Here is a 21,814-nt window from a genome sequence, read left to right on the forward strand (position 1 = left end):
TCTGCAGTGCTCAGTTTCCAGGCCCCTGTCCAGAGGCCGGGTGGGTGGCTCTGAGGTTTGGGGCTGGGTGGAGTGGGGGAAGGGCAGGGAGCAGCCCCTGGCTCTGAACTGAGCCAGAGGGAGGCCGAGCGGGTCTCTATGCAGGCCTGTCCTCCCTGCTGGGGCTAGCCCTGAGAGCCTGGCTCCAGGAAGGGGTCCTGGTGTTCAGTTTCTGTACCTGCCTGTTGTCTGCATATTCCTCCTCCCCACTTCCTGAGTTAGTGCTTGAGTCCTGGGCTTCTTTCCCAGGGCCCAGAGCCATTTCTTCCTTCTGTTCTCCCTCCCCTCCCCCCTCTCCCCGCCCCTCCCTACCGTCAGCTGTCATGGGGTAGGGACACATGGGTGAGCAGTTCCAGGTGAGCAGCGGGCTTTAGGCTGGGGTGAAGTAGCCTTGCTTCTAGGCCAAGCCTCAGGGAAGCTCCCCTGGGCCTTCACCTGCCTGCAGCCTAGTGGGGGCTGGGGGGGGTGGGGGGATGGGTGGGCACCCACTGATCTAGGGAGGAGGTGGGGGAGAGAAAGCAGATATCCTAGAGATTCAAGTAGCTCTTCAGAGAGTTCCAAGCAGAGAGGACCCCAATTTGGGGGTGAGGAGCAGGGTTTGCCTTCTGGGGCTGGGCTCTTCCCCTCTCTGGAGATCAGCTCCCTCATCTGGGCAGTGAGGGAGTGGGAACAGATTGGTCGCAAGGCCCAGGTGCGCTCTTCTAGATCTATAATGTCTGTGACTCAAGGCCCTTAGAACATGCCCCTGTGCCCCTGTCCACAAGGGCATGGCGCCACACGGGTGCACAGAAGCAGACACACACTCCCAGCTGGGCCATCCACTCCACAGTGACGCACATCCACGTGGTGTCACCAGGACCCCCTTCCCCCAACTGAACACAAACAGCCTCTCTCCCACGTGTTGACAGAGTCAACAGAGCCACACTCTTCTTCTGGGGTCAGGGAGTGGGGAACCAGCTGCCTTCGCTCTGTGTGTCCACTGGCAAGGCCATCTCTTGTCTTGGTCTTTCCCAAGGCCTCCCTAGAAAGTCAAGTGCTGGAGGAGGGGTGGAGGCGGGGGGGGGGGGCAGAGGGAGAGGCGGGCTTGTCTGCAGCCTGACAGGGGCAGTCCCCTTCTACCTTCTGGGCCCTGGGGTCTTTCTCCCCTCACGGAATCTTGCCAAGGCTGGACGGGGTGAGCGGTTAGGGTCTGGGTTGAGAGGCAGCCCCTTGCTCTTTGGCTGTCTGCTGCCTGCCATCTGCCTGGAACTCGGCCTTCCCACCCTTGCCTGCCTGCCCGTCCACCCGCCAGCCAGCCAGCCAGCGGGGCAAGGGGAGGGTTGGGGGGATTGGCTCCTCCCTGCTGCCTCTTAACTTTCCTTTACAGACATCGGGATGAGGCCCTCAATCCTGTTTGCTGCCTTCCTCTGGCTCCGGGGTTTCTTGGCCAAGGTACGGTGGGCACTGGGGGCAGGTGGGCACTGGGGGCAGGTGGGCAGGTGGGGCCCTATCCTTGGGGCCTGTCCAGGCTCCCACCTCTCTGCGGGGCCCCGCAGCTGGTCTGCATTAAGCAGAGCAGGGCTGCTCCTTCCCAGCCGCTGGCTCGGAGCACAGCAAGAACAAATTGCTTCTGCCTGCCCGGGGCTGGCTCCCGGGCCTTAGGTGTGCCTAGCGGTGATGTCCTTTTGGCCCTGTCTGGGGGAGTGCCAGACAAGAGGACAGCCTTCTCTCTGATCCTGGCCCTGGCCCCCACTGGCTTTCCCAGAGGCCTAGACCCCAGAGCCCTCTGCCCATCTCCTCTCCCCTCCTCCCTTCCTTCTTACAGGGAGATGAGTGTCACACCCTGGCAGGGAGCCCGGACGGAGAGAGTGGAGGTAGGTGTCTTCAGTAGGGAAGGGAGGTCTGGGAGGTAGGGAGTGGGGGTGCAGGCTCAGTTTCTCCGTGCCAGACTTGGCCTCTGCTCTGGCCCTTTTTTTGCCTTCCCTCCTTCTTTAGAGGAGAAAGGGCATTGGGAGACTCTGAATGCAGCTCCTTCCCCCAGGACCACCTCTGAAAGTGAACGTCAGCAGCCAGGGGAGGCCTACTAGCCTCTTTCTGAGCTGGGCAGCCCCGGGGCCAGACAAGTTGAGCCATGCCCTCCGCCTCACCCACCTGAGTCCCCTGGGCTCTCCAGAAGGGCAGCCGCTCCAGGCCCACACCGACGCATCCAGCTTTGAGTTCCGGGACCTGGTGCCAGGAAGTCGCTACCTGCTGGAAGTGACTGCCCTGCGAGCCTGCGGACAGAATGCCACAGTCACCCTCGCTGCCCGCACCGGTGTGTGGTCTGCAGGCTAGGGGGGCCGGGCGTGGGCAGGCATCACTCGCGGTCCAAGCAGCTGTCCTGGAGGGTTGCCCAGGGACAGGGTAGCCAAGGAGGGCAACTTCTCTGAGGACTATGCCTGCTACGGTGACCCCTGTAGAAGCACTAGAAGCACACGGGTGATGCCCCTTTGGCCCTGAACTTGGCGCTTCTCTCTACCTCTGACACAGCCCCATCGACTGTCTACAACGTGCAGCTCCACAGCCCTGGGAGCCCATCCAGCCTCGAGGCCTCGTGGGGGGCTGCCCCCGGGGAGCAGGATGGCTACCAACTTCTCCTCTACCACCTAGAATCCCAGGCGTTGGCCCATAATACCTCCATGCCACCGGGCACCCTGTCCTACAATTTTAGCAACCTCCTACCAGGTAGCGAGTATGTTCTGGAGGTTACCACCTGGGCTGGCAACCTCCAGGCGAAGACCAGCGTCCACCAGTGGACAGGTAAGGCAGGCACTTGGCAAGGCCCAGGTGGCAGCCGGTCTGGGAGTGGTGAGGGGCGTCCAGAGCCTCATAGGCAACCCTGTCCCCACAGAGCTGGTTGGCGGCAGGATCCGACTCCAGGGCTCTTTCTAAGCCTGGCTTTGCTCTCTCCATCCTTCTTCCAGCCCCCGTGTCTCCTCCTGAGCTGGTGCTGCGGACCCTGAGCACCAGGGCCCTACAAGCCTCCTGGAACAGGTCTGAGGGGGCTGCCCGGCTCCACCTGGTGCTCACGGACCTCCTGGGTGGCACCAACCTGACCGCGGTAGTCAGACGCGGGGTCTCCAATCACACCTTCCTTCACCTCTCTCCGGGCACCCCCTACAAGCTGACGCTCAGGGCTGTTGCCGGGCCCCAATGGGTGGCGGGGCCCAATGCCACCGAGTGGACCTGTGAGTGCTTGGGGGGGAGGGTCCAGGGAACACAGCAGAGGCTCCTCAGCTCTTCTCTGGCTGAGTGGGTGGGCTACAAAGGGTGGAGGGGGGTGCCTTTGGAATCCTGCGGGGAAGGGGTAAGGCTCGGAGGGAGCGCCCCCTCTGCTGGCCGGGGGCGGGGGGGGGGTGGCCCCTGAAGAGATGAGGGTGGTGCAATAGTTATCATCACTTGCAGCCTTCACGGGCCAGCCATGGTGACATGCACTTGCTGTGGATCGTCTCATTTAGTCCTCAAATCAACGGAGCCCTGTCACCACTGCGCCCCCCCCCCCCTCCCCGGGTAGGGTAGAGGGAGCTGAGATGCAGAGAGAAGGGGCCCAAGGTCAAGCAGCGGGTGAGCGGCCACGCCAGTCTGCGCCTAGGCTGGGTGCCCGTGGAGCCCACATGGACATCGCCACGTTTTTGCTCCGAGACGCCCCATCTTGCGGTGCTTAAGAGTGGAGGGACCGCTCCGCTGAGCGGGTTCCAAATTTCACTGGTGCCTCTCACTGGCTAGGGGTCTCCGGACCCATTACTTAGTGTCTCTGTGTTTCCATTTCTGCTTCTTTAGAGGGGGATGGTGGTAAGAGGGCCCTATCACGGCAGCGTCGTGGGGATGCTCGTGAGGCAGTACGTGGGGGGCACTTAGACCCCTGCTGGCATCGACACACTTGGTCACTTGGGTGTTCTTTCTGTGACTGTTGTCCACGGCCAGGTCCCAGAATCTACCGGGAATCGCAAATGGCAGCCGCCTGCCTCTGGGCGAGACACAGCCTAGAGCAAACGGGAAGAAGCTGGCAAGAGGAGGGGAGGATGTTTCTCATCCACCGGTTAGGTTTTTCTGCACATATTTGCTCCTCGTTCCCATAGATCCTTCTGCCCCTCTGGACCTGGTGCTCATTCCCCTGCCCTCCATGCTCTGGGCAAGCTGGAAGGCGGGGCCTGGTGCCTGTGAGGGCTACCTGCTCAGGCTAAGCGGGCAGGTGGAGAAGAACACCACTCGGGGCCCTGGAGCCCTCAACGCCACATTCCTGGGGCCCCTGCCTGCTGGACATTACACTCTGGAGCTGAGGGCTCTGGCTGGGCCCTACGGCGCCTGGGCCCGGGCCAGTGCCTGGCTGGATGGTGAGTCTGGGCTGGTGGGGAACGGGCTGGGGTCCTGCCCAGGGGCACCTGCATGGAGAAGCAGCTGGGTCCTCACTCCCCAGAAACTGCATCCTCTGCAGATTCTGCCGCCCAGCCCAGACGAAGCAATGGTACCAACCTCCAGCCGGATGGGCTGGCGGCCACCAGGGATCCCAGGAGGCAGGCACTGCTCTACACTGAGGGAGCCCCAGGCCTCCTCAGAAACATCTCCGTGCCACCTGCCACCACCCGGGCCATGACCCGGAGCCTCACAGACCATACCAGTGAGTGCCGGCTGCTGTGTCCCCTGGTCCGGGGTGAGGCCTTGCCTTGGGGAGGGACATCTGGGTAGAGGGGAGGCTCAGGAGAGCTGGGAGGGGGCTTTCCAGGGCCGCAGACACTATTTGGCCCCCTGACCAAACTGCCCCTCTCTTCAGAGCCCCTGGCACCACAGTCCCTGGAGGTCACCAGCAGGGGCAGCCCCTCTGACCTGGCCATGGGTTGGGCCCCCAGTACCAGGGCAGCAAGAAGGCTCCAGGGTCACCTGGCATCATGAGGGCAGCCAGAGGTCACGGGGCAGTCTTGTCGCCTGGGGACCAGATAGTTCCAGATAGTTCCTGACTCTGAGGGCTCTAATGCTCGGCTCTTGCTGCAACACTGTGTCAGTGTGGACCTGGGCAGGGAATCTCAGCTCCAGCTTTGTGAGCCCCCGTGCGTTCCCGGGTAGCCTCCAGGAGGCTGGCCCAGGACAGTGGGGGTGGGGGCCCAGCTTCCTTTACTGTCTGCTCTTCTGTGTGCACGTTCTGGATTTGGAGGGTCACGTGCCCATCCAACGGGGGCCTTTGGTGAATCTGTTTGCAAGCATTTTCCACCTCCTACCATCGGGTCGGCCATCCATCCATCCATCCATCTATTCAACAAATATTTAGTGAGTGCTTCGCATGTTTTAGGTATGGGGCGAGGTGCTGAGGCTAAAAATCACGAACAAGACAGTCTAGAAAGGAAGACTGACAGTAAACAGAGGATTATATATAGATATATACACACATGCACATATATAATGTATACTATTTTATATATCATATTATAAATGTAAATGCATGATAGGAGTATGCATAATGTATTTCAAACCACATGCAACTGTGTTCTTATAGGTTAAAATTGATGACTATCAGGAATTTCATGTGGTATGTGGTTCAGTCTAATCTTTTAGGGCTCACAAGAGGGAAACCTGCTTAGGGAGTCAGGGAAAGCTTCTTGGAGGAGGAGGACAGTGAGCTGAGAAGCCTGCAGTCTGAGTCGGACAGACGAGGGCTTTCTGGAGAGGCTAAACATGCACCAAGGCCCTCAGGAGGTTGGAGGAGAGGGAGAGAGAATGAGCTTGTGGGAACTGAATGTCAGCAGGTGAGCTGACCAGGGCCCTAAGGGGTTAGAGAGGTGGGTGCTGAGTCTTGTGGGGACCCTGTGAACCAGACATCACACCCTCAAGAAGCTGACAGTGTGGGGAGGTGGAGGTGCGGACATCAGGGCAGAGACCCATGTTTTTCAAGTGGTTTTCTTTTTTCTTTTTTTTAAGATTGATGTATTTATGAGAGAGGCGGGGAGGGGCAGAAGGGGAGAGGGAGAGAGAATCTCACGCAGACTTCCTGCTCAGCATGGAGCCCGACATAGGGCTCGATCTCAAAACCCTGAGATCATGACCTGAACCGAAATCAAGAGTCAGAGGCTTAACCAGCTGAGCACCCAGGTGCCCCTCAGGTGGTTTCCTTGGGAAAGAAAAGTGAGTGTGCTTGGAGCCCCATGGAAGCTGGATTTGTAGGCTGGCAGTGTTTGGGGCTCTTGTGGAGACCCAGGAAAAGGGTGCAGGTAGTGGGGAAGGGGAGGCGGGGGACAATGGCAGGGGATTTGGGTCATTCCAAATCTATTTCTTCCTTGACTTTGCAGTCCCTGCTCCTCCTGCCAATCTGAGCCTGGGCCTTGCCTCCCAGCCTCCTGCCCTGACTGCCTCCTGGGGCCCCCCACCGGGGGACAGGGATGGCTTCCAGCTGTGGCTTTACCGCTTGAGGCCCCTGACTCTGGAAAGCAAGGAGACTCTGGCTCCGGAGGCTCAGAACTTCTCCTGGGCCCAGCTGCCCCCAGGCACCGAGTTCCTGGTTCAGCTGGTCACCCTGCGGGGTCCAGATGAGAGCAGCAGAGCCAACGCCACAGGCTGGACGCGTGAGTGCCGCCCACACACCCCTTCCTTCCTGGCCACCCTTGCTGGCTGGATTCCCTGGGACTACGTGTTCTCCTCGATGTCTTTGTCATCTGTGGGCAGGCAGCTGGGGTGATGGTGGTTGTTCCCTGACCTCTAGACACCAGGAGGCCCCACGACCCTAACTGGGCACCCCCGGGACCTCCTAGAAGGTGGGCAGAACCCAGGGGTCTGCTCTTGTAGGGCAGCCGGGGCATGCCACTCTCCAGGCTCTCGCGTGGTCAGTACGGGGGTGGGGGGCAGTGGGGACCCAGCCAGGACCCAGCCCCGAGCCTGCCCTGGGCTGGGAGTGTCTGACAGCAACAGTGGCTCAGGTTCACCAGGCCCTTTGCTAAGTGTTCTCCCTGTGTTCTCTCATTTCCTCCTCATGACGACCAGCCTAGCAGGTGGATGCTATGGTTCTGTCCATTTCACAGATGAGAGACTGAGGCACAGATAAGCCAAGTCACTTGTCCTGGGTTCCTCAGCCCTAAGTGGGGAGTTGGGATTCCATTTCTAGCACTGTGACCCAGGGTCTGTGCTCCTTGCCACATCCTAACCTCCAGAGGTGGGGGGAGGGTGCTGGCACTGGAAAGGGTCAAGCGCGGGACATGCTGCGCATCACACAGCGGGGTTCTCTCCTTCGCTCCTGAACCCTCCAGAGCCACAGAACTGGGTTTGGAAGCTCCCTCTCACACTGGCCTGGGTCCTCCTGCCTTTTCTGCTTCCCGCATTCTTGCTGGAGTCCTTCCCCCACCCTCAGCATCAGCCTTCTCCAGTGTGGTGACTCCCCCACCCCCGGCCCTGCCCTCCTGATTCCTCCCAGGGACCATGTGACCTCAGACAGGCCCGAGAAGAAGCTGGAAAGAGCTCTGGCCTGGGACGCAGGAGACCTGGGTGCTTGCTATGGCTCAGTACCCAGAGCAAACCTTGTTCCTCGCTGAGCCTCAGTTTCCCCCAGTTGCAAAGGAGGTGTTGACTAGGTGACGGGGCCAGGCTTATGTGACTTCAGGGCTTGGGCTCCCGCTGAGGGTGAAGGGGCACTACTTGGGCCCCTAGACATTGCCTGTCCTTGAGAACCTGCCCAGTCACGTGGGGGTCTTTGAAAGCTGCTTGGGTACAGGGGCTGGGGCTGGGAAAAGGCACTGGATTTAATTCTGGTGCTGCCCAGTCCAGCCCTGCCTCCAGGAGGGGTGCTTTGGTAGGGAGAGGGATTAATTCGCTCATGCACTACTGGGCGAGTTTGTGCGCAGCTCTCCGGGACGAGTCGTGAGCCCAGAGCCCTGATGTGGTGCTGTTTCTGTCGGGGAGAATCTCGGGCTCACTGGACCACCCTGAGCTGCTGTTTCCTGATTGGGAAGGATGGAGGGACACCCAAGGGAGGAGCGAGCCAGAGATTTGGTTTGCATTCTTCTGCATTCATTTGCCAGGGCTGCACAAAGCACCCCAGGCTGGGGGCTTGGGTAGCAGAAATATATTGTCTCTCAGTTCTGGAGGCAGTAAGTCTGAGATCAAAGCGTTGGCAAGATCGGTTTCTTCCAAGGGCCTTGAGGGAAGGATTGGTCCCAGACCTCTCTCCTTGGCTCGCAGATGGCCATCTTCTCTCTCTGTGTCTTGACATGGTCTCCCCTCTGTGCGTGGGTGTGTCTGAATTTCCTCTTCTCACGAGGACACGGGTCATGTTGGATGAGGGTTCCACTCTCATGACCTCATTTTACTTAATGACCTCTTTGAAGACCTTATCCCCCCAAACAGTCAGATTCTGAGGTCCTGGGGGTTAGGACCTCAACATGAATTTTGGGGGGGATGTAGTTTGGCCTATAACACCTCTCTTCTTCTCAACCTTCCCATATCTTGCTTTCCCCACAGCCCCCCTCGCCCCTCCTCTGGTAAATGTGACCCCTGAAGGTCCCACCCAGCTCCGGGCATCCTGGGCCCATGCTCCCGGGGCGCGAGATGGCTACCAGGTGACTCTGTACCAGGCAGGGGCCCAGGCAGGCACCAGCACCGTGGGAGCTGAGGTGGACAGTACCAGCTTCTCAGCTCTGACTCCGGGCACTCAGTACGAGGTGGAGATCGTCTCGAAGGCTGGACCCCTCCACACGGCAGCAGCCAACGCCTCCGGCTGGACCTGTGAGTGGGGGCTGGAGAGGGGGGCAGGGCTGCCTCTGAGACCCCCGGATTCTTTTCTCGACAGCACCTTAGCCCCCATGTTAGTTCCATTTCCCAAACTCCACACCCGAGGGCCCCGCCTGGGGTCAGCGCGCCTGTGGCCTCGTGCGCTGGGCCCTCAGCAGCTGGTTCACCCGCTCTCCCTCCCTCCACAGCCCCGCTCACACCCAGCGAGCTGCTGGTGTCCATGCAGGCGGGCAGCGCCGTCATCAGCCTGGCCTGGGCCAGTGGCCCCCTGGGGCACGGGGTGTGCCATGCCCAACTCTCCGCGGCTGGGCACCTCTCCTGGGAGCGGCCCCTGGGGCTCGGCCAGGTCCGCCTCATTCTGAGGGACCTCACGCCAGGACGCAATCTGTCCCTGTCAGTGCTGTGCCGGGCGGGGCCTCTGCGGGCATCCACTCACCCCGTGGTGCTGCCTGTCGGTATGTGGGTGTCTGTCGGGGGAGAAGGGGGGGGCCCTGAGCGCAGGCTCCGATCCAGGCTGTGGCACTGCCCGTTCTATTCAGAGCCACCTGCTGCTCCCAGGTGGGTGCTTCCCCACCCCCGCCCCGGGGATATGCTTTCTCTGCCTCTCCCGACAGGCAGTGATGTCCAGAGGAGAAGTTTCTCCGTGTGGCCAGGGCCCCTTTCTGTGGACATAAATGCCCGGTCCCTTTGTACCTGCTGGTTTTGAGAGCAGCTGACCCAGATGCCAGCCTCTTGGGGTGTCCCGACGCCCACACAACATAGACCCCTGATTCCCGCAGAGCCGGGCCCTGTGGAGGACGTGCAGTGTCAGCCTGAGGCCACTCGCCTGGCCCTGAACTGGGTGGTGCCCTCGGGGGACGTGGCCATCTGTCTGGTGGTGGCGGAGCAAGTGGCTGCCGGAGGGAGTGCTCACCTCGTCTTCCAGGCCAATACCTCGGGGGACGCTCTCCTCTTGCCCAGCCTGGTGCCTGCCACCTCCTATCGCCTCAGCCTCACCGTGCTGGGCAGGAACGGTCTGTGGAGTCGTGTGGTCACCCTGGTGTGCGCCACTTCTGCGGAGGGTGAGCCCTTCCCGTGGCCTGGGGAGCCCCCTCTGCTCTCCCAGCCCCCCTCGAGCATTGCCCGCGGGGGTTCTCACCGCCCTGGCTCTCCCTGCCGGGGGCTCTCCCTGTTCCCTGACCCCCCAGGGAACACACCATTAATGAAATGGCCCTGACCCACATTCCATATGCTCTTGAGCCTCCTGTCTGGCACCCTGGCCCGGGGGTGGGGGGGCCCAGTTCTTATTTAGTTGTATCCATCAGACACCAGTTGCCAGACATTATCAGAGGTGCTGGGGATATGACCGCATGACCCCTGCCCTTGGCCCCTGGCACCTAGTTAGGACCTCAGTCTTCCCCTCACCATCCCCAGGCTGGCACCCCCCGGATTTAGCTGCAGCCCCCCAGCTAGAGCCAGAGGCGGGGATGGGAGTGATGATCACACGGGGCATGTTTGGCAAGGACGATGGGCAGATTCAGTGGTACGGCGTCATTGCTACCACCAACATGTCACGTGAGTCCTGGGCCAGAGGGGCCAGGGAGACCCCGGTGACTGCCTAGCATGGGCCGGGCGAGGGGGCTCCAGACACCGGACTGGTAAGATGCAATGTCTGAGGCTGCATGAGCGCTGGAGCAGGGAGGGAGACCCAGAACATTCTTGAAGTTAGGGCTGATGTCATGCTGTGCGTGGTGGGAATATGCTAGAGAAATGGGGTAGCTGCTTTGTGGCAGGGAGAGCCGCTTCAGCCCCACTGCTGACTCTGCCCCTTTCCTGTTCCTCTGCAGTGGTTCAGCCTCCCCAGGAAGCCATCAACCACACGTGGTACGACCACTACTATGGAGGACATGACTCCTACCTGGCCATCCTTCTTCCCAACCCCTTCTACCCGGGGCCCTGGGCTGTGCCGAGATCCTGGATGGTGCCCATGGGTACAGAGGACTGTGGCCAGACCCAGGAGATATGTAATGGGCAACTCAAGCCAGGTTCCCAGTATCGGTGAGGGCTAAGACTGAAGGGGGGGGCCGGTTTTATAAGTGAGTTTCACTTATGGGTTGTTTGCACATTCTCTCCTCAAAAGATCTGGACTGACTTACAAAGAGAAAGCATTTGCTGGTCCATAAGGGTCCATTGAGTTATTTTGACTGGGCTTCCTGGTAGGCGAGGCAAAAAAGGGAACACCCATCTGTTACATGGATCCTTTTTTCAGAAAAAATAAAGGGGGGGGTGGATTCTGCTTCAGCTTTCCAAGGATATGTAGGTACCTATTTCTGAGGCTTCTTGCTGTCAGAATAGGGCAGGGAAGATGGAAGAGAGGTTAGGCGTGGCTCGTTCTAAAGTTACAGACAGCATGATACATAGCCTCTTAGCAGGTGAGGAGGGCTCTCACTTTTTGAGTGTCTATTGCTCATGACTCCGTTTCCTGGAAAGGTTTTGCCCTCTTTGCCCCTCCCCAACATAAGGTCCTGTTTCTCTGCCCCAGGTTCAGTGTTGTGGCTTTTACCAGATATAGCCCTCCCGAGACCATTATCTCCTTCTCGGCCTTCTCAGGTAGGATGGGCACCCGGCTAGGGTTCCAGCTGGGCCCCGGGGGGAGGGGAAGAGTGCTGGGATCCCCCCCCTGAGGCTCACCCCCAATCAGCAGCAGGAGGGATTGAGCTTAGACTGCAGGGAGAGGAGAGCTGGGAGACCCAGAGCCAGGGATACAGTTGGCCTAGGTGGGCTGAGGGGGTGAGTAGGAGAGGAGAGGCAGAGACACACCATTAATGAAATGCTGTGTCACTCCCCACAATCACACTACCTTCCTGTACTGCCCTTCTCTGTGCTGCTCCTCCCAGACCATCGAGGTTCTAGAACAGTCCAACAGTCTAGAACTGTCCAATAGAAACATAAAGCAAGCCCCAAGTGTGAGCCGTATATGCCGCTTAATATTTCTCAGTAGCAGGGCGCCTGGGTGGCTCAGTCGTTAAGCGTCTGCCTTCGGCTCAGGTCATGGTCCCAGGGTCCTGGGATCGAGTCCCACATCGGGCTCCCTGCTCGGCGGGAAGCCTGCTTCTCCCTCTCCCACTCCCCCTGCTTGTGTTCCTGCTCTCGCTATCTCTCTCTCTGTCAAATAAATAAATAAAATCTTTAAAAAAAAAAGAAAATTTCTCAGTAGCTACATGAGACAGGTAAAAATAAACAGGTGAAACTAATTTTTGTAATAATTTATTTAAACTAAGATATTAAAAATATTATCATATCCACATGGGATCAATTTAAAAATTATTAATGAGATATTTTACATTCTTTTTTTATTATTAAGTCTTTGAAATCCTATGTGTATTTTATACTTAGAGCAAATGTTAATTTGGAGCAGCCATATTTCAAGCACTCAATAGCTCCATGTGGCTAGTAGCTACCATGCTGGACAGTGCAGTCCCAGAAGGTCTAGGAAGCCAGGTCCTCACCCTCTTCTTTTTCTCTGACGGTGCCAGGGAGGGGAGTAGACTCTCTGGGGCACGCTCAGACGCCAGGGGCAGGGAGAGCTGCCTGTCGGGCGTTCTGGGTCCCCATGCAGGGTGGTCCCACCAGCAGCCATCTCTGGCCTTGGGTTGGAATTTGGGACTTCCGGAGGTGGGTTGTCGCTGTGCCCTCCGGCCGGTTTCAAGTCCAGGAGAGGTTGGCGTGTCACTGCAGGGGGACAAGGACGACTGTATTCCACCCTTCCTTTGCCCTTCCTAGAGCCCCGGGTCAGCGTCTCCAGGCCAGTCATGCCCCTCCCAGCGGCGGTGGGCATCATGGGGGGCTGTGTCCTCACCGTCTGTGCCATGCTGGGCCTGCTGTGCTGGAGGAGGGTGAAGGGGCAGAGGTGAGTGCGAGGGCAGGCTGGGGCCAGCGTGGCTGGGGGAGGAGTGGCATCTTCCCCAAGAAGCTCCCCACGCCCCTGCCTCCCTGGGCTCACTCCCACGCGCCTCTTCATCCTTTGCAGGGCAGAGAAGAATCGGTTTTCCCAAGAGCTGACAGCTTACAACCTGCGGTGAGGGCGCCTTCCCGCCTCTCCTCGTGACGTGCTGGGCAGTGTGGGCCTGCCTTGCACGGGCCACAGTGGCACTGCCCCCAACCTCCCTGGCAGCCTGCCCCTCTGGGATTGCATCCCTCCCCGGTCACCTCACACCTTTGTCACACCTTCACAGCGGTGTCCGAACCCAGAGCTTCTGGCTCCTCTCTGCCCGTTCAGCCTCCTCCTTCCAATTCACCTTCTCCAGTGCTGCCCTCATCCCCGATACACCACTCGATGGAATGGGGCTGAATGTCTTTCTTTCTCTCGGGATGTTAGGTCTGTCACTCTGTGCTCTGTCCCTCCTGTGCTCCCTGACGTTGACTTCACCTGAAACTGACATTGGGGAGCACCGGCTGCGCACAGACGCCCTCCTCAGCACCAGGGCTGGGGTCTGAAAGACTCGCGGGTGCCTTCCCGGGTCGAGCCTGACTGCCCGCCCTCCTCCCCCTGTCCCCTTGTCTGTCTCTCCGCACTGGGGGTTGGCAGCCCCCGCCGTGCATCAGCACGCGCTCGAAATGCATCCCGGCTCCGCTCCGGGGAGGTCGGGCCCGGGTCTGTCTGTCCATGTGCTCCCGAGTGACCCGGGAAGCTCTGTTCCCCCCGCCCGCTGAGCTCAGGGCGGGCTCTGCCGTGCGCCCACCCCCTCCCTCTCCCAGCAGGCGGACCCACCGGCCCATCCCGATTCAAAGCTTCCGGCAAAGCTATGAGGCCAAGAGTGCACACGCTCATCAGGCTTTCTTTCAGGAGTTCGAGGTAAGGCCTCTACCGCCCTTGGGCTCAGAGCAGAGAGGACCTGGGGCCTCTAGCTCAGGTGGGACCTGCCCTGACGTCCGGGGCGGGAGCTCCCAGCTGTGCACACCCACCCCCATCCCTCTCCTGGGGTGGGGTGAGATGGGTCCTCTTCACAGTCCCGATCTCTGTAGGAGCTGAAGGAGGTGGGCAAGGAGCAGCCCAGACTGGAGGCAGAGCACCCGGCCAATGCCACCAAGAACCGTTACCCACACGTGCTACCCTGTGAGTGCCGGCAGCAGGGCCGTGGGCGTGGGCAGGGGGCTGGTGTCTGCCGGGCGCCGGATGCTCAGTTTTTCCCCTCTGCAGATGACCACTCCCGGGTCAGGCTGACCCAGCTGGAGGGAGAGCCCCACTCCGACTACATCAATGCCAACTTCATCCCAGTAAGGGCCACCTGCAGGGCTGTCTGGGGGGGGAGTCCGCTTGGGAGATGGGCCCTTGTGCAGGACACACTGCCCTACCCTAGCTCTAGCAGTTGTCCTCGAAGATCACCAGCTTGTGTTCCTCCAGGTCAGTCCAGCAGGTGTTTGTTGAGGGCCTACTGTGTGCCAGGCACTGGGCTGGGCCTGCAGGAGGCAGGGCTGGCTACCTGTATTCTCGCTTTCGAAGGAGCACACCGTGTGTGCGTGCAGACGCGTGCATTGCATGAGTGTGTCACATCTACTGCTCAGTGTGACAAGTGAGGTATTAAGGGAACAGGCGTGGTACTCAGAGCACATGGAAGAAAGAGAAATTAAGTCTACCTGAGGAATCAAGAAAGGCTTCCTGGAGGAGGGGACATGTACTCACTTGAAGGATGAGTAGAATTCTGATAAGAGATGAAAGGGGAGAAGGGCATTCTGGCTGACAGGAACAGCCAGAGAAGAGCTGGGTGGGCGCATGCAGGCGGTGTGTGGGGCTGGGGTTGCCCGGTCGTGGCAGATGAGACAGGAAAGGCAGAGTGGGTCTGGATGAAGGAGGGGCTTGATTGTTAAGCTAAGGGCTTTGGATTTTACTCGGAGGGCAGTAGGGAGCCATGGAAGACTTTTGAGCATGGAAGAAACATGGAGTTTGGTTTGAGAGAGGGGTTGGTGAAGAGGTTGGACTGGGGACACGACTTCTGGCACGTGAGGACCTTGTTATTTTCACGTAGGTTTTTCTGGCCCCTTCAAGGTCGCGCTAGGGTAGTGATGGCCGTGTCTCTGAAGCCGCCCCTCCTGGTTTGAATTCCTGGTGCACACACGTGTTCATGTGTTTGCACATGTGTGGGCACGGTATCCTCACTCCTGGAGACCATACATGGGACATTTACTGCTGTGTGCTTGGTGGGGCCTGGGGGACCAAGGAGTCACCGAGTAAGACATTCCTGTCTTCCACCCCCACAGGGCTACACCGACCCGCAGGAATTTATTGCCACCCAGGGGCCTCTCAAGAAAACTCTGGAGGACTTCTGGCGGCTTGTGTGGGAGCAACAAGTTCATATCATCGTCATGCTGACTGTGGGCATGGAGAACGGGAGGGTGAGCATGCCCTGCAGTTTCCCAGAATGGCCACCAGGTGGCACACGTTCTCCTTACAGGAATGGCCCCCTTGCTGTCTCAGTCTTAGGTCTGGGAAGGTGGGTCAGGCGGGAGTGAGGCCAGTCAGGCCTGGAGGTTGGTGGGGGTCCCCAGGGCCACCCAGAAGGGGACAGGAGGAGGGACCAGGTACTTAAGCTCCCAGGTTGACTCCGCTTCCTCTGACCTCTGCTGTTTCTGCGTCTCCACTTGCCTCGCTCTAGGCAGAGAGCCGCGAAGGGGTTAGAAGAATGGGGTATGGATGGCCCCAAGGCGGGCACCAGAGATAGGGCGTTCTGCAGCCTTTCTTTCAACAAGCCCGGTGGATGTGTCCTCCGTGCGAGGCTCAGGGCAGGGCCCCGGGACAGAGAGAACACCTGCTGGGTTTGTCCTCCAGCTGGTGCAGTGAGGCAAGGCCAGGCAGCCCTAAATAAAGCCACCTGGTTTTGCAAAGGAGACCAGCAGCTGCCCTGAAGTCCTAAGGGTCATATGAGAGGTGTGGGGGTGATGGTGTCAGGGGCCAGCCAGAGGAGAGAGGCTTCTGGACGAGGTGGCCGTGGAGCTGGGTGGGTACAGAGAGCAGAATTTCAGCAGGGTGGCAGAGACCAGAAAGATGGGTGGGGAGAGTTGTCTGGATAAACCAGCGGGTGGCAGTGATGGGGCTGGGCCCACAGCCACCCCCTCTGCTCTGACCCTCTGGCCCTAGGTGCTGTGTGAGCATTACTGGCCAGCAGACCCTACCCCCATCACCCACGGTCACATCATGGTCCACCTGCTGGCTGAGGAGCCCGAGGATGAGTGGACCAAGCGGGAGTTCCAGCTGCAGCATGTGCGTGCCCCAGGGGACAGGGCGGGGCGGGCACTCGGGCGGAGACTCTGAGAAGGTTGATTCACCTCTGGGTCCCCTGGCCTGCGTCCTTCTGAGAATTGTAAGCACTCAGCCGCTGTCCAGGGAAGTTGGTTAGGGAGGGGATAGGAAGGCACAGGGAGGTTAAGGTTTTCTCCAAAGCTGCACAGTGTGTCAAAGGTAGAGCAGGGTGAAGCAACGGTTTCTGCCCTGCCCTCAGCTCAGGGCTTCCTGCCTCACCCCACACCCCTGGTGCCCATCTGCCTTGCCAGGCTGTGACAAGGGCAGGCCGGGGCAGGAAGGCCAGGGACCGGCATCAGCCCTCTGCCGGGGCACCCCCTAGAAGCCGAGACTACCCAGGAGGCTGGGGAAGGCAGGGGGCCAGGGAAGCTTCGGATCTGGGGGGAAGGCATAGCGGCCACCCTGCTGAGGGGGCAGGCATCAGCCTCCCTGCCCTCAGGGATCTGGTGAGGAAAGCCAAGGGCTGAGCAGAGGGACCCCAGCGTTAGGTCCCTGCTCCCGTCCCGCCCCCTTGTCAGGTTGCCCAGCAACAGCAGCGGAGGGTGAAGCAGCTGCAGTTCACCACCTGGCCCGACCACAGCGTCCCCGAGGCCCCCGGCTCCCTGCTCACCTTCGCGGAACTGGTACGGGAGCAGGCGAGGGCCACCCAGGGCACCGGACCCATCCTGGTGCACTGCAGGTGAGGGCAGGTGGGCCGGGAGGCGGCGGGGGGGAGGGCTCGGGGCCTTGGGCAGAGCCGGGGCCGCCCCTCCGCCCACTCAGCCCCAGGACTGTCCCCGCAGTGCGGGTGTGGGCCGCACGGGCACCTTCGTGGCCCTGTCGAGGCTGCTGCAGCAGCTGGAGGAGGAGCAGACCGTGGACGTGTTCAACGCGGTGTACGCGCTGCGGCTGTACCGGCCCCTCATGATCCAGACCCCGGTGAGGGCTCCGCAGGCTGGGCCGGGCGGCCAGGGACCTGCAGGAGTGGGCGGGACGTGGGTGGCTGCGGGGCCGCGGGGCCGGAGGGGCCAGGAAAAGGAATCTCGGGGACACACAGGAGACCTGGGGGGAGGGGCTCGAACATGTCGCCATCCTCCCCAGGCTTCTGTCTCCCTTTCTGTCAGAGGGGGGGTGGGACAGGCCCCTGCCAGCTTTGACACTGTGTGGCAGCGGGGCAAGGTTCCCAAGCGGCCCGCCCTCCTCGCCCCATCCCTGCCTTGCTGGTTGGAGCCTGGGAAATCTCCCTGCCGGGCCACTGACGCGTCCTCCTCCTGCCAGAGCCAGTACATCTTCCTGCACAGCTGCCTCCTGAACAAGATTCTGGAAGGGCCCTCTGACACCTTTGAGTGAGTCGCAGCTCCCCTGGGGCCCTTGTGGGGTGGGGGCGCAGGTTCCCTGTGCCCTCCCACCAACAGGCCCCTGATCCTGTCCATGGGCAGAGCTGAGAAGACTAGAAGCAGGAGCTGGGGAACCCCGAGTGCCTTCTCCCCTCTCCGCCCCTCCCCCAGGTCCCAGCCCATCTCGGTGACGAACTTTGCACAGGCCTGCGCCAAGAGGGCGGCCAACGCCAACGCTGGCTTCTTGAAGGAGTACAAGGTGTGTTTCACACCAGGGAGGTGACAACTCGGGGGCTGTCCCTGCCCAACCGGCACTTCTGCGGGCTCTGTCCAGCTGAGCCTCCTAACGCCCATCTCCACCCCCTGCAGCTCCTGCTCCAGGCCATCAAGGACGTGGCTGACTCTTCAGCGCCCCCTCCTGGCTATGAGCAGGACAGCATGGTCTCCTGTGAGTGCCGGTGGTCCGGGTGGGTGGGGCCCTGGCACTGGGCCTGGGTGGAGGGCTTCTGGCGGCCTCACCCTCCCCATCTTCCCTCAGACGACTATTCTCAAGTGCAGTTTTCTCCGGTGGAGGACAGCCCCCCTAATGAGATGCTCGAAGCCTGGCTCTTCCCGGTGAGATGGTGCCCTATCACTTGCTCTCTCGGATCGTTTGTGCTTCTTAGGCTGGAGCTGGGGTTTCTGGGGGGGGGCCTGGAGCTGCGATGGGCAGGGGACAACCTCAGTCCCTGGGAGCCAACTACCTGTGCTCTGCAGGGTGGGCCTTCTGGCCATGACCACGTTGTGCTGACTGGCCCTGCAGGGCCCGAGGAGCTCTGGGAGCTGGTGTGGGAGCACGGGGCCCACGTGCTGGTCTCCCTGTGCCCGCCTGACACGTGGGAGAAGGTGAGGGGGGCAAAGAGACGGGGCGGGGTGTTAGGGCAGGGCTGGGGGAGCTTGTGGTGTGGCCTGTGACCAGGGTGTGGGCAGAGAGCTTGGGAAGCCGCCTGAGCAGCCCTGACTTGGTCCCGCTCACAGGAGTTCTGGCCAACGGAGACGCGGCCTATTGTCACGGACATGGTGACGGTGCACTGGGTGGCCGAGAGCAGCACGGCAGGCTGGCCCTGTACCCTCCTGAGGGTCACACACGTAGGTGTCGGGGCCGCAGGCTGTGGGGTGGTGGGCTGCGTGTTGGTTTCCCTCTGCTTCTCCCTGGCACTGGTGCCGATGGCTTTGCCCCCAGGGGAAGAGCAGGAAGGAGAGGGAGGTGCAGAGACTGCTGTTCCCGTGCTGGGAGCCAGGGCGTGAGCTCCCGGCCACCACCTTGCTACCCTTCTTGGCTGCCGTGGGCCGGTGCTGCTCTCGGGACAAGACGAAGCCAGGCACACTGCTCAGCCACTCCAGGTACTGCTGGAGAGAAAGGGCGGGGAGTGGGTGCCCGGACCCCCTCACTGCCTCTGCAGCAGGCCCTCGCATCTCACCGGGCCCTCCTTGGGTCATGGGTCAAAAGGCCACAGTCTCCCAGTGCTCCCATCTCCTTACTCTGCCCTGATATCTCTGGGGAATATGACATCTTTTAGGAATTTACCCTCTCCTGGCTCGGGCCCCAGCTGCCGGGCCCACCAGGTGCCCGGTGTGTCCCTTCCCAGTCCCCAGGCCCAGGTTGGGTTTCCCCATATACCTGGATACCCCAGCCTTCTCCGCCCCTCCACCCCCCGCCCCGGTACCCCATCCAACTGGAGGTCAATTGCAGCAGGGGTGTGGCCCAGCTGGGCACCTTCCTGGCCATGGACCAGCTGCTGCAGCAGGTGGGGGCCGAGTGCACCGTGGACATCTTTAATGTGGCCTTGCAGCAGTCGCAGGCCTGTGGCCTCATGACCCCAACGCTGGTGAGAGGCCACCAGGGCTCAGTTGTGGGAAGGGGCAAGGGGGCGGGGAAGGTTCTAGGAGCCACCTTTAGGCAGCACTATTTGGGCAGCCACTAGGTGGTGCTGGGGACCACGATGCTCCCGCATGGAACCCTAAGGGTTGGGAGACACAAGGGAGCCTTTCTGCAGAGATGTGGGCAGGCGGGGGAAGTTCCTTACCCCACGTCTGCCCCCAGGAGCAGTATATATACCTCTACACCTGTCTGAACAGCGCACTCATGGACGGGCTGCCTTGAGTCAGCACTGGTCACTGTGCTTGTGCACGAGCAGAAGAGGTCTGGGCCCTGCTGGGCAGTGACAATGAGCCTCAGCAAGCCCGCTGGGGCCTGGCTTCCCTGGGAGGGCAGCCTGCACACTGGCCCTGCATTGGGAAGGGGCAGAGTTGAGGAATAAAGAACGTGGTCAAGCCTGAGACTGAGTGTGTTCTGTCCGTCCACCCTCCAAGGAGGAAAGAAATGGCCTCAAAGATGGGCACAACATGGGGCCCAATGCAAGGGCCTGGTGGGCAACCCTGAGCCGGGTGGGGTCTGGCTGAAGGGGCTGACCCACGGCCTGCCTGCTGACAGCTTTTCCTGGGGAGCAGCCCCTGATGCCCCATCTTCCAATTTTCCAGGGGCCTTAGACTTTGGTCTCTAGGGTCTTGGGGTGCCCCAGCTTCAGAGCCCCAGTTACTCAGGGTTCTCCTGCCCCACCTCCCACCCCTGCTGCAGTAAGACCAAGCCTGTTCCCTTTTCCTTGCGTTCACTGGCCTTCTCCTGCCATCGCCAGCCGTCTCTACCAGCCAGTGTCCCCAGGGTCCTCCTCAGCCACATCTGCTGTCCCTCCAGGACGGAGGCACACCGACGCGGAAGGCAGGAGCTGGGGGCTTTGCTGCTTCCTGGGAGGCTGCTCCTCAGGCTGGAGTTGCCAAGTTTTCTCAGCTCCTTCACCCCCTCCTTCCTCCCCTCCGCCATAGGAGGGAGGGAGGAGAGAAAGCAGTGAGGGAATTTTGGAGGCGAGGAAAACCGGGAGGAGAATCAGAAAACAGAGTAGGGTTGAGGACCAAGGAGAAGCAGTCCGTCCCACACCTTAGGACTGAACTGCACACCACGTTACATGATATGGCCTCACGAGCTCCTGTCTGACTCCCTGATTAGACTGCACGATTTTGGATGACAAGGTGCCTGGGGCTCGACAGCAGTTGTCCCTGGTGGAGGGCCCTGGGGTGGGGGCCGGGGCCCAGAGAGAGCCCGGGCCAATCAGAGCGGGAGGCCCTGAGATGCAGTTAGATCCCCAAATGGAAGAGGAGACAGAACTCTCACTGGCCAACCTGAGTTCCTGGTAAAGTACAAGGCGCCAGGGGTCAGAGAGGGCCTTTCTCAGGCCTGGCTGGAGAAGGGGAACAGAGGTAGGGCTCTCTGCTCCATCCGGAGCCTTCCCAGGATGAGGTTAGACTCTGGTGCTCCCACCGGGGGGAACGAATGTCGTGGCCTCTTCTAAACTATGTTTATCAGGAGTCCCAGAGGTTGGCCCCATCGTGACCCTCAAACTGGCTCTGAGGCCCCCATGCCTGCCATGAAGGGCTGCTGCTGAGGTCGGAACGGGGCTCAAACATGGTTTTTCCAGTCTGGGCCCCTCACACTGGAGTGGAGGGAGCTGCAAACAGGCAGGGGAATGGAGCCAAGCTATGGATGAGTGAGGCCAGAAACCCAGGCTGATCTGGGAAGGCAGGGGCAGCTTCCATTTGTGGGTCTTTTCTGGTAATGAGAGCCAGGACCATCTGTGCAGGACCTTCTCTGGCCTTCCTGGGTGGCTCAGCTACATTCAGGGCCATGGCCCCAACTGGAGCCTGGGTCAGGATCTGCTGGCTGACCTGGGGACCTGGGAGGTTAGCAGTAGTAGCAGAGAACGGGGTCGGGTGGGGGCAGTTGATGTGAGGTATGGAGGGGTCTGGAGGTATGGGGTGGAAGGAATAATGGCTGCCTCTGAGTCTCCAGGCTTTGGGTATACACTCTGGATGGGCCATGGGAAGATAGAGCCCAAATGGGAGACAGAGCAGGCTCTAGCTCTGCACTGGGGTTTGGCTCAGCGTGGGAGAGACCAGAGAAAGCAAAAGGCTACATGAAGGAAGCACAGCCAGCCCAGTCTGGTCTAAGAAGAGAGTAGGGACTTGATGCCAGCCTTAGCCACCATCTGCCCTGCCCCTCAAGGCCCTGGGACGGGTCAGAAGGACCCTGGGATTCCAGCCTCAGGGTGGCTGGGCTGCAGCTGCAGTTCTGGGCTCCAGGTGGCGCCAATCTACTGACTTTCAGGAAGCCTCTGACAACCCAGCTGGCTCAGTCTCTCAGTCTATCTACCTAGCTTGCTCCCGGGGACAGCATCAAGGTGGTCCCAGGGCCTTAGACCTGACTGGGGCTGCATGCATGCAAAGTACACTCAGTGGGTGGAAATCCGCACCCATTTCTTTGGTGGCGGGGCCGGCTGCTCAGTGAGAAGGCCCTTCCTCCTTGCCCACTGCCCCCATCCTTGCATAAAGTGGAACCTTTCACCACCTGACCCCTTTCAGGACAACG

General features: G+C 60.5%; 1 protein-coding gene across 1 annotated transcript; it reads left to right on the top strand.

Moving 5' to 3' along the window:
- Positions 1-1,101: 1,101 nt before the first annotated feature.
- Positions 1,102-19,674, top strand: LOC118532254 (receptor-type tyrosine-protein phosphatase V-like). The gene is made up of 33 exons (XM_036086678.2): positions 1,102-1,213; positions 1,406-1,470; positions 1,844-1,892; positions 2,060-2,332; positions 2,548-2,817; positions 2,982-3,245; positions 4,137-4,391; positions 4,493-4,675; positions 6,336-6,608; positions 8,494-8,757; positions 8,952-9,218; positions 9,543-9,824; positions 10,177-10,317; positions 10,590-10,800; positions 11,285-11,352; positions 12,526-12,652; positions 12,773-12,820; positions 13,504-13,597; positions 13,768-13,858; positions 13,943-14,019; positions 15,001-15,135; positions 15,878-16,000; positions 16,558-16,718; positions 16,822-16,957; positions 17,297-17,364; positions 17,527-17,614; positions 17,725-17,803; positions 17,894-17,970; positions 18,112-18,240; positions 18,373-18,483; positions 18,578-18,738; positions 19,088-19,223; positions 19,439-19,674. The coding sequence occupies exons 2-33, from the start codon at positions 1,414-1,416 to the stop codon at positions 19,496-19,498; spliced, it is 4,758 nt and encodes a 1,585-aa protein (XP_035942571.2). The 5' UTR covers positions 1,102-1,213; positions 1,406-1,413; the 3' UTR covers positions 19,499-19,674.
- Positions 19,675-21,814: the final 2,140 nt, after the last annotated feature.

The sequence above is a fragment of the Halichoerus grypus genome, chromosome 7, assembly GCF_964656455.1.
Source record: "Halichoerus grypus chromosome 7, mHalGry1.hap1.1, whole genome shotgun sequence".
NCBI classification, from domain to species: domain Eukaryota; kingdom Metazoa; phylum Chordata; class Mammalia; order Carnivora; family Phocidae; genus Halichoerus; species Halichoerus grypus.

Excerpts from the sequence above, each read along its gene's own strand:
- LOC118532254 (XM_036086678.2), top strand. The coding sequence starts at position 1,414 with ATGAGGCCCTCAATCCTGTTTGCTGCCTTCCTCTGGCTCCGGGGTTTC. Across the intron at positions 3,246-4,136 it reads CAATGCCACCGAGTGGACCT|ATCCTTCTGCCCCTCTGGAC; the intron begins GTGAGTGCTTGG and ends TCGTTCCCATAG. Across the intron at positions 16,001-16,557 it reads GGGAGTTCCAGCTGCAGCAT|GTTGCCCAGCAACAGCAGCG; the intron begins GTGCGTGCCCCA and ends CCCCCTTGTCAG.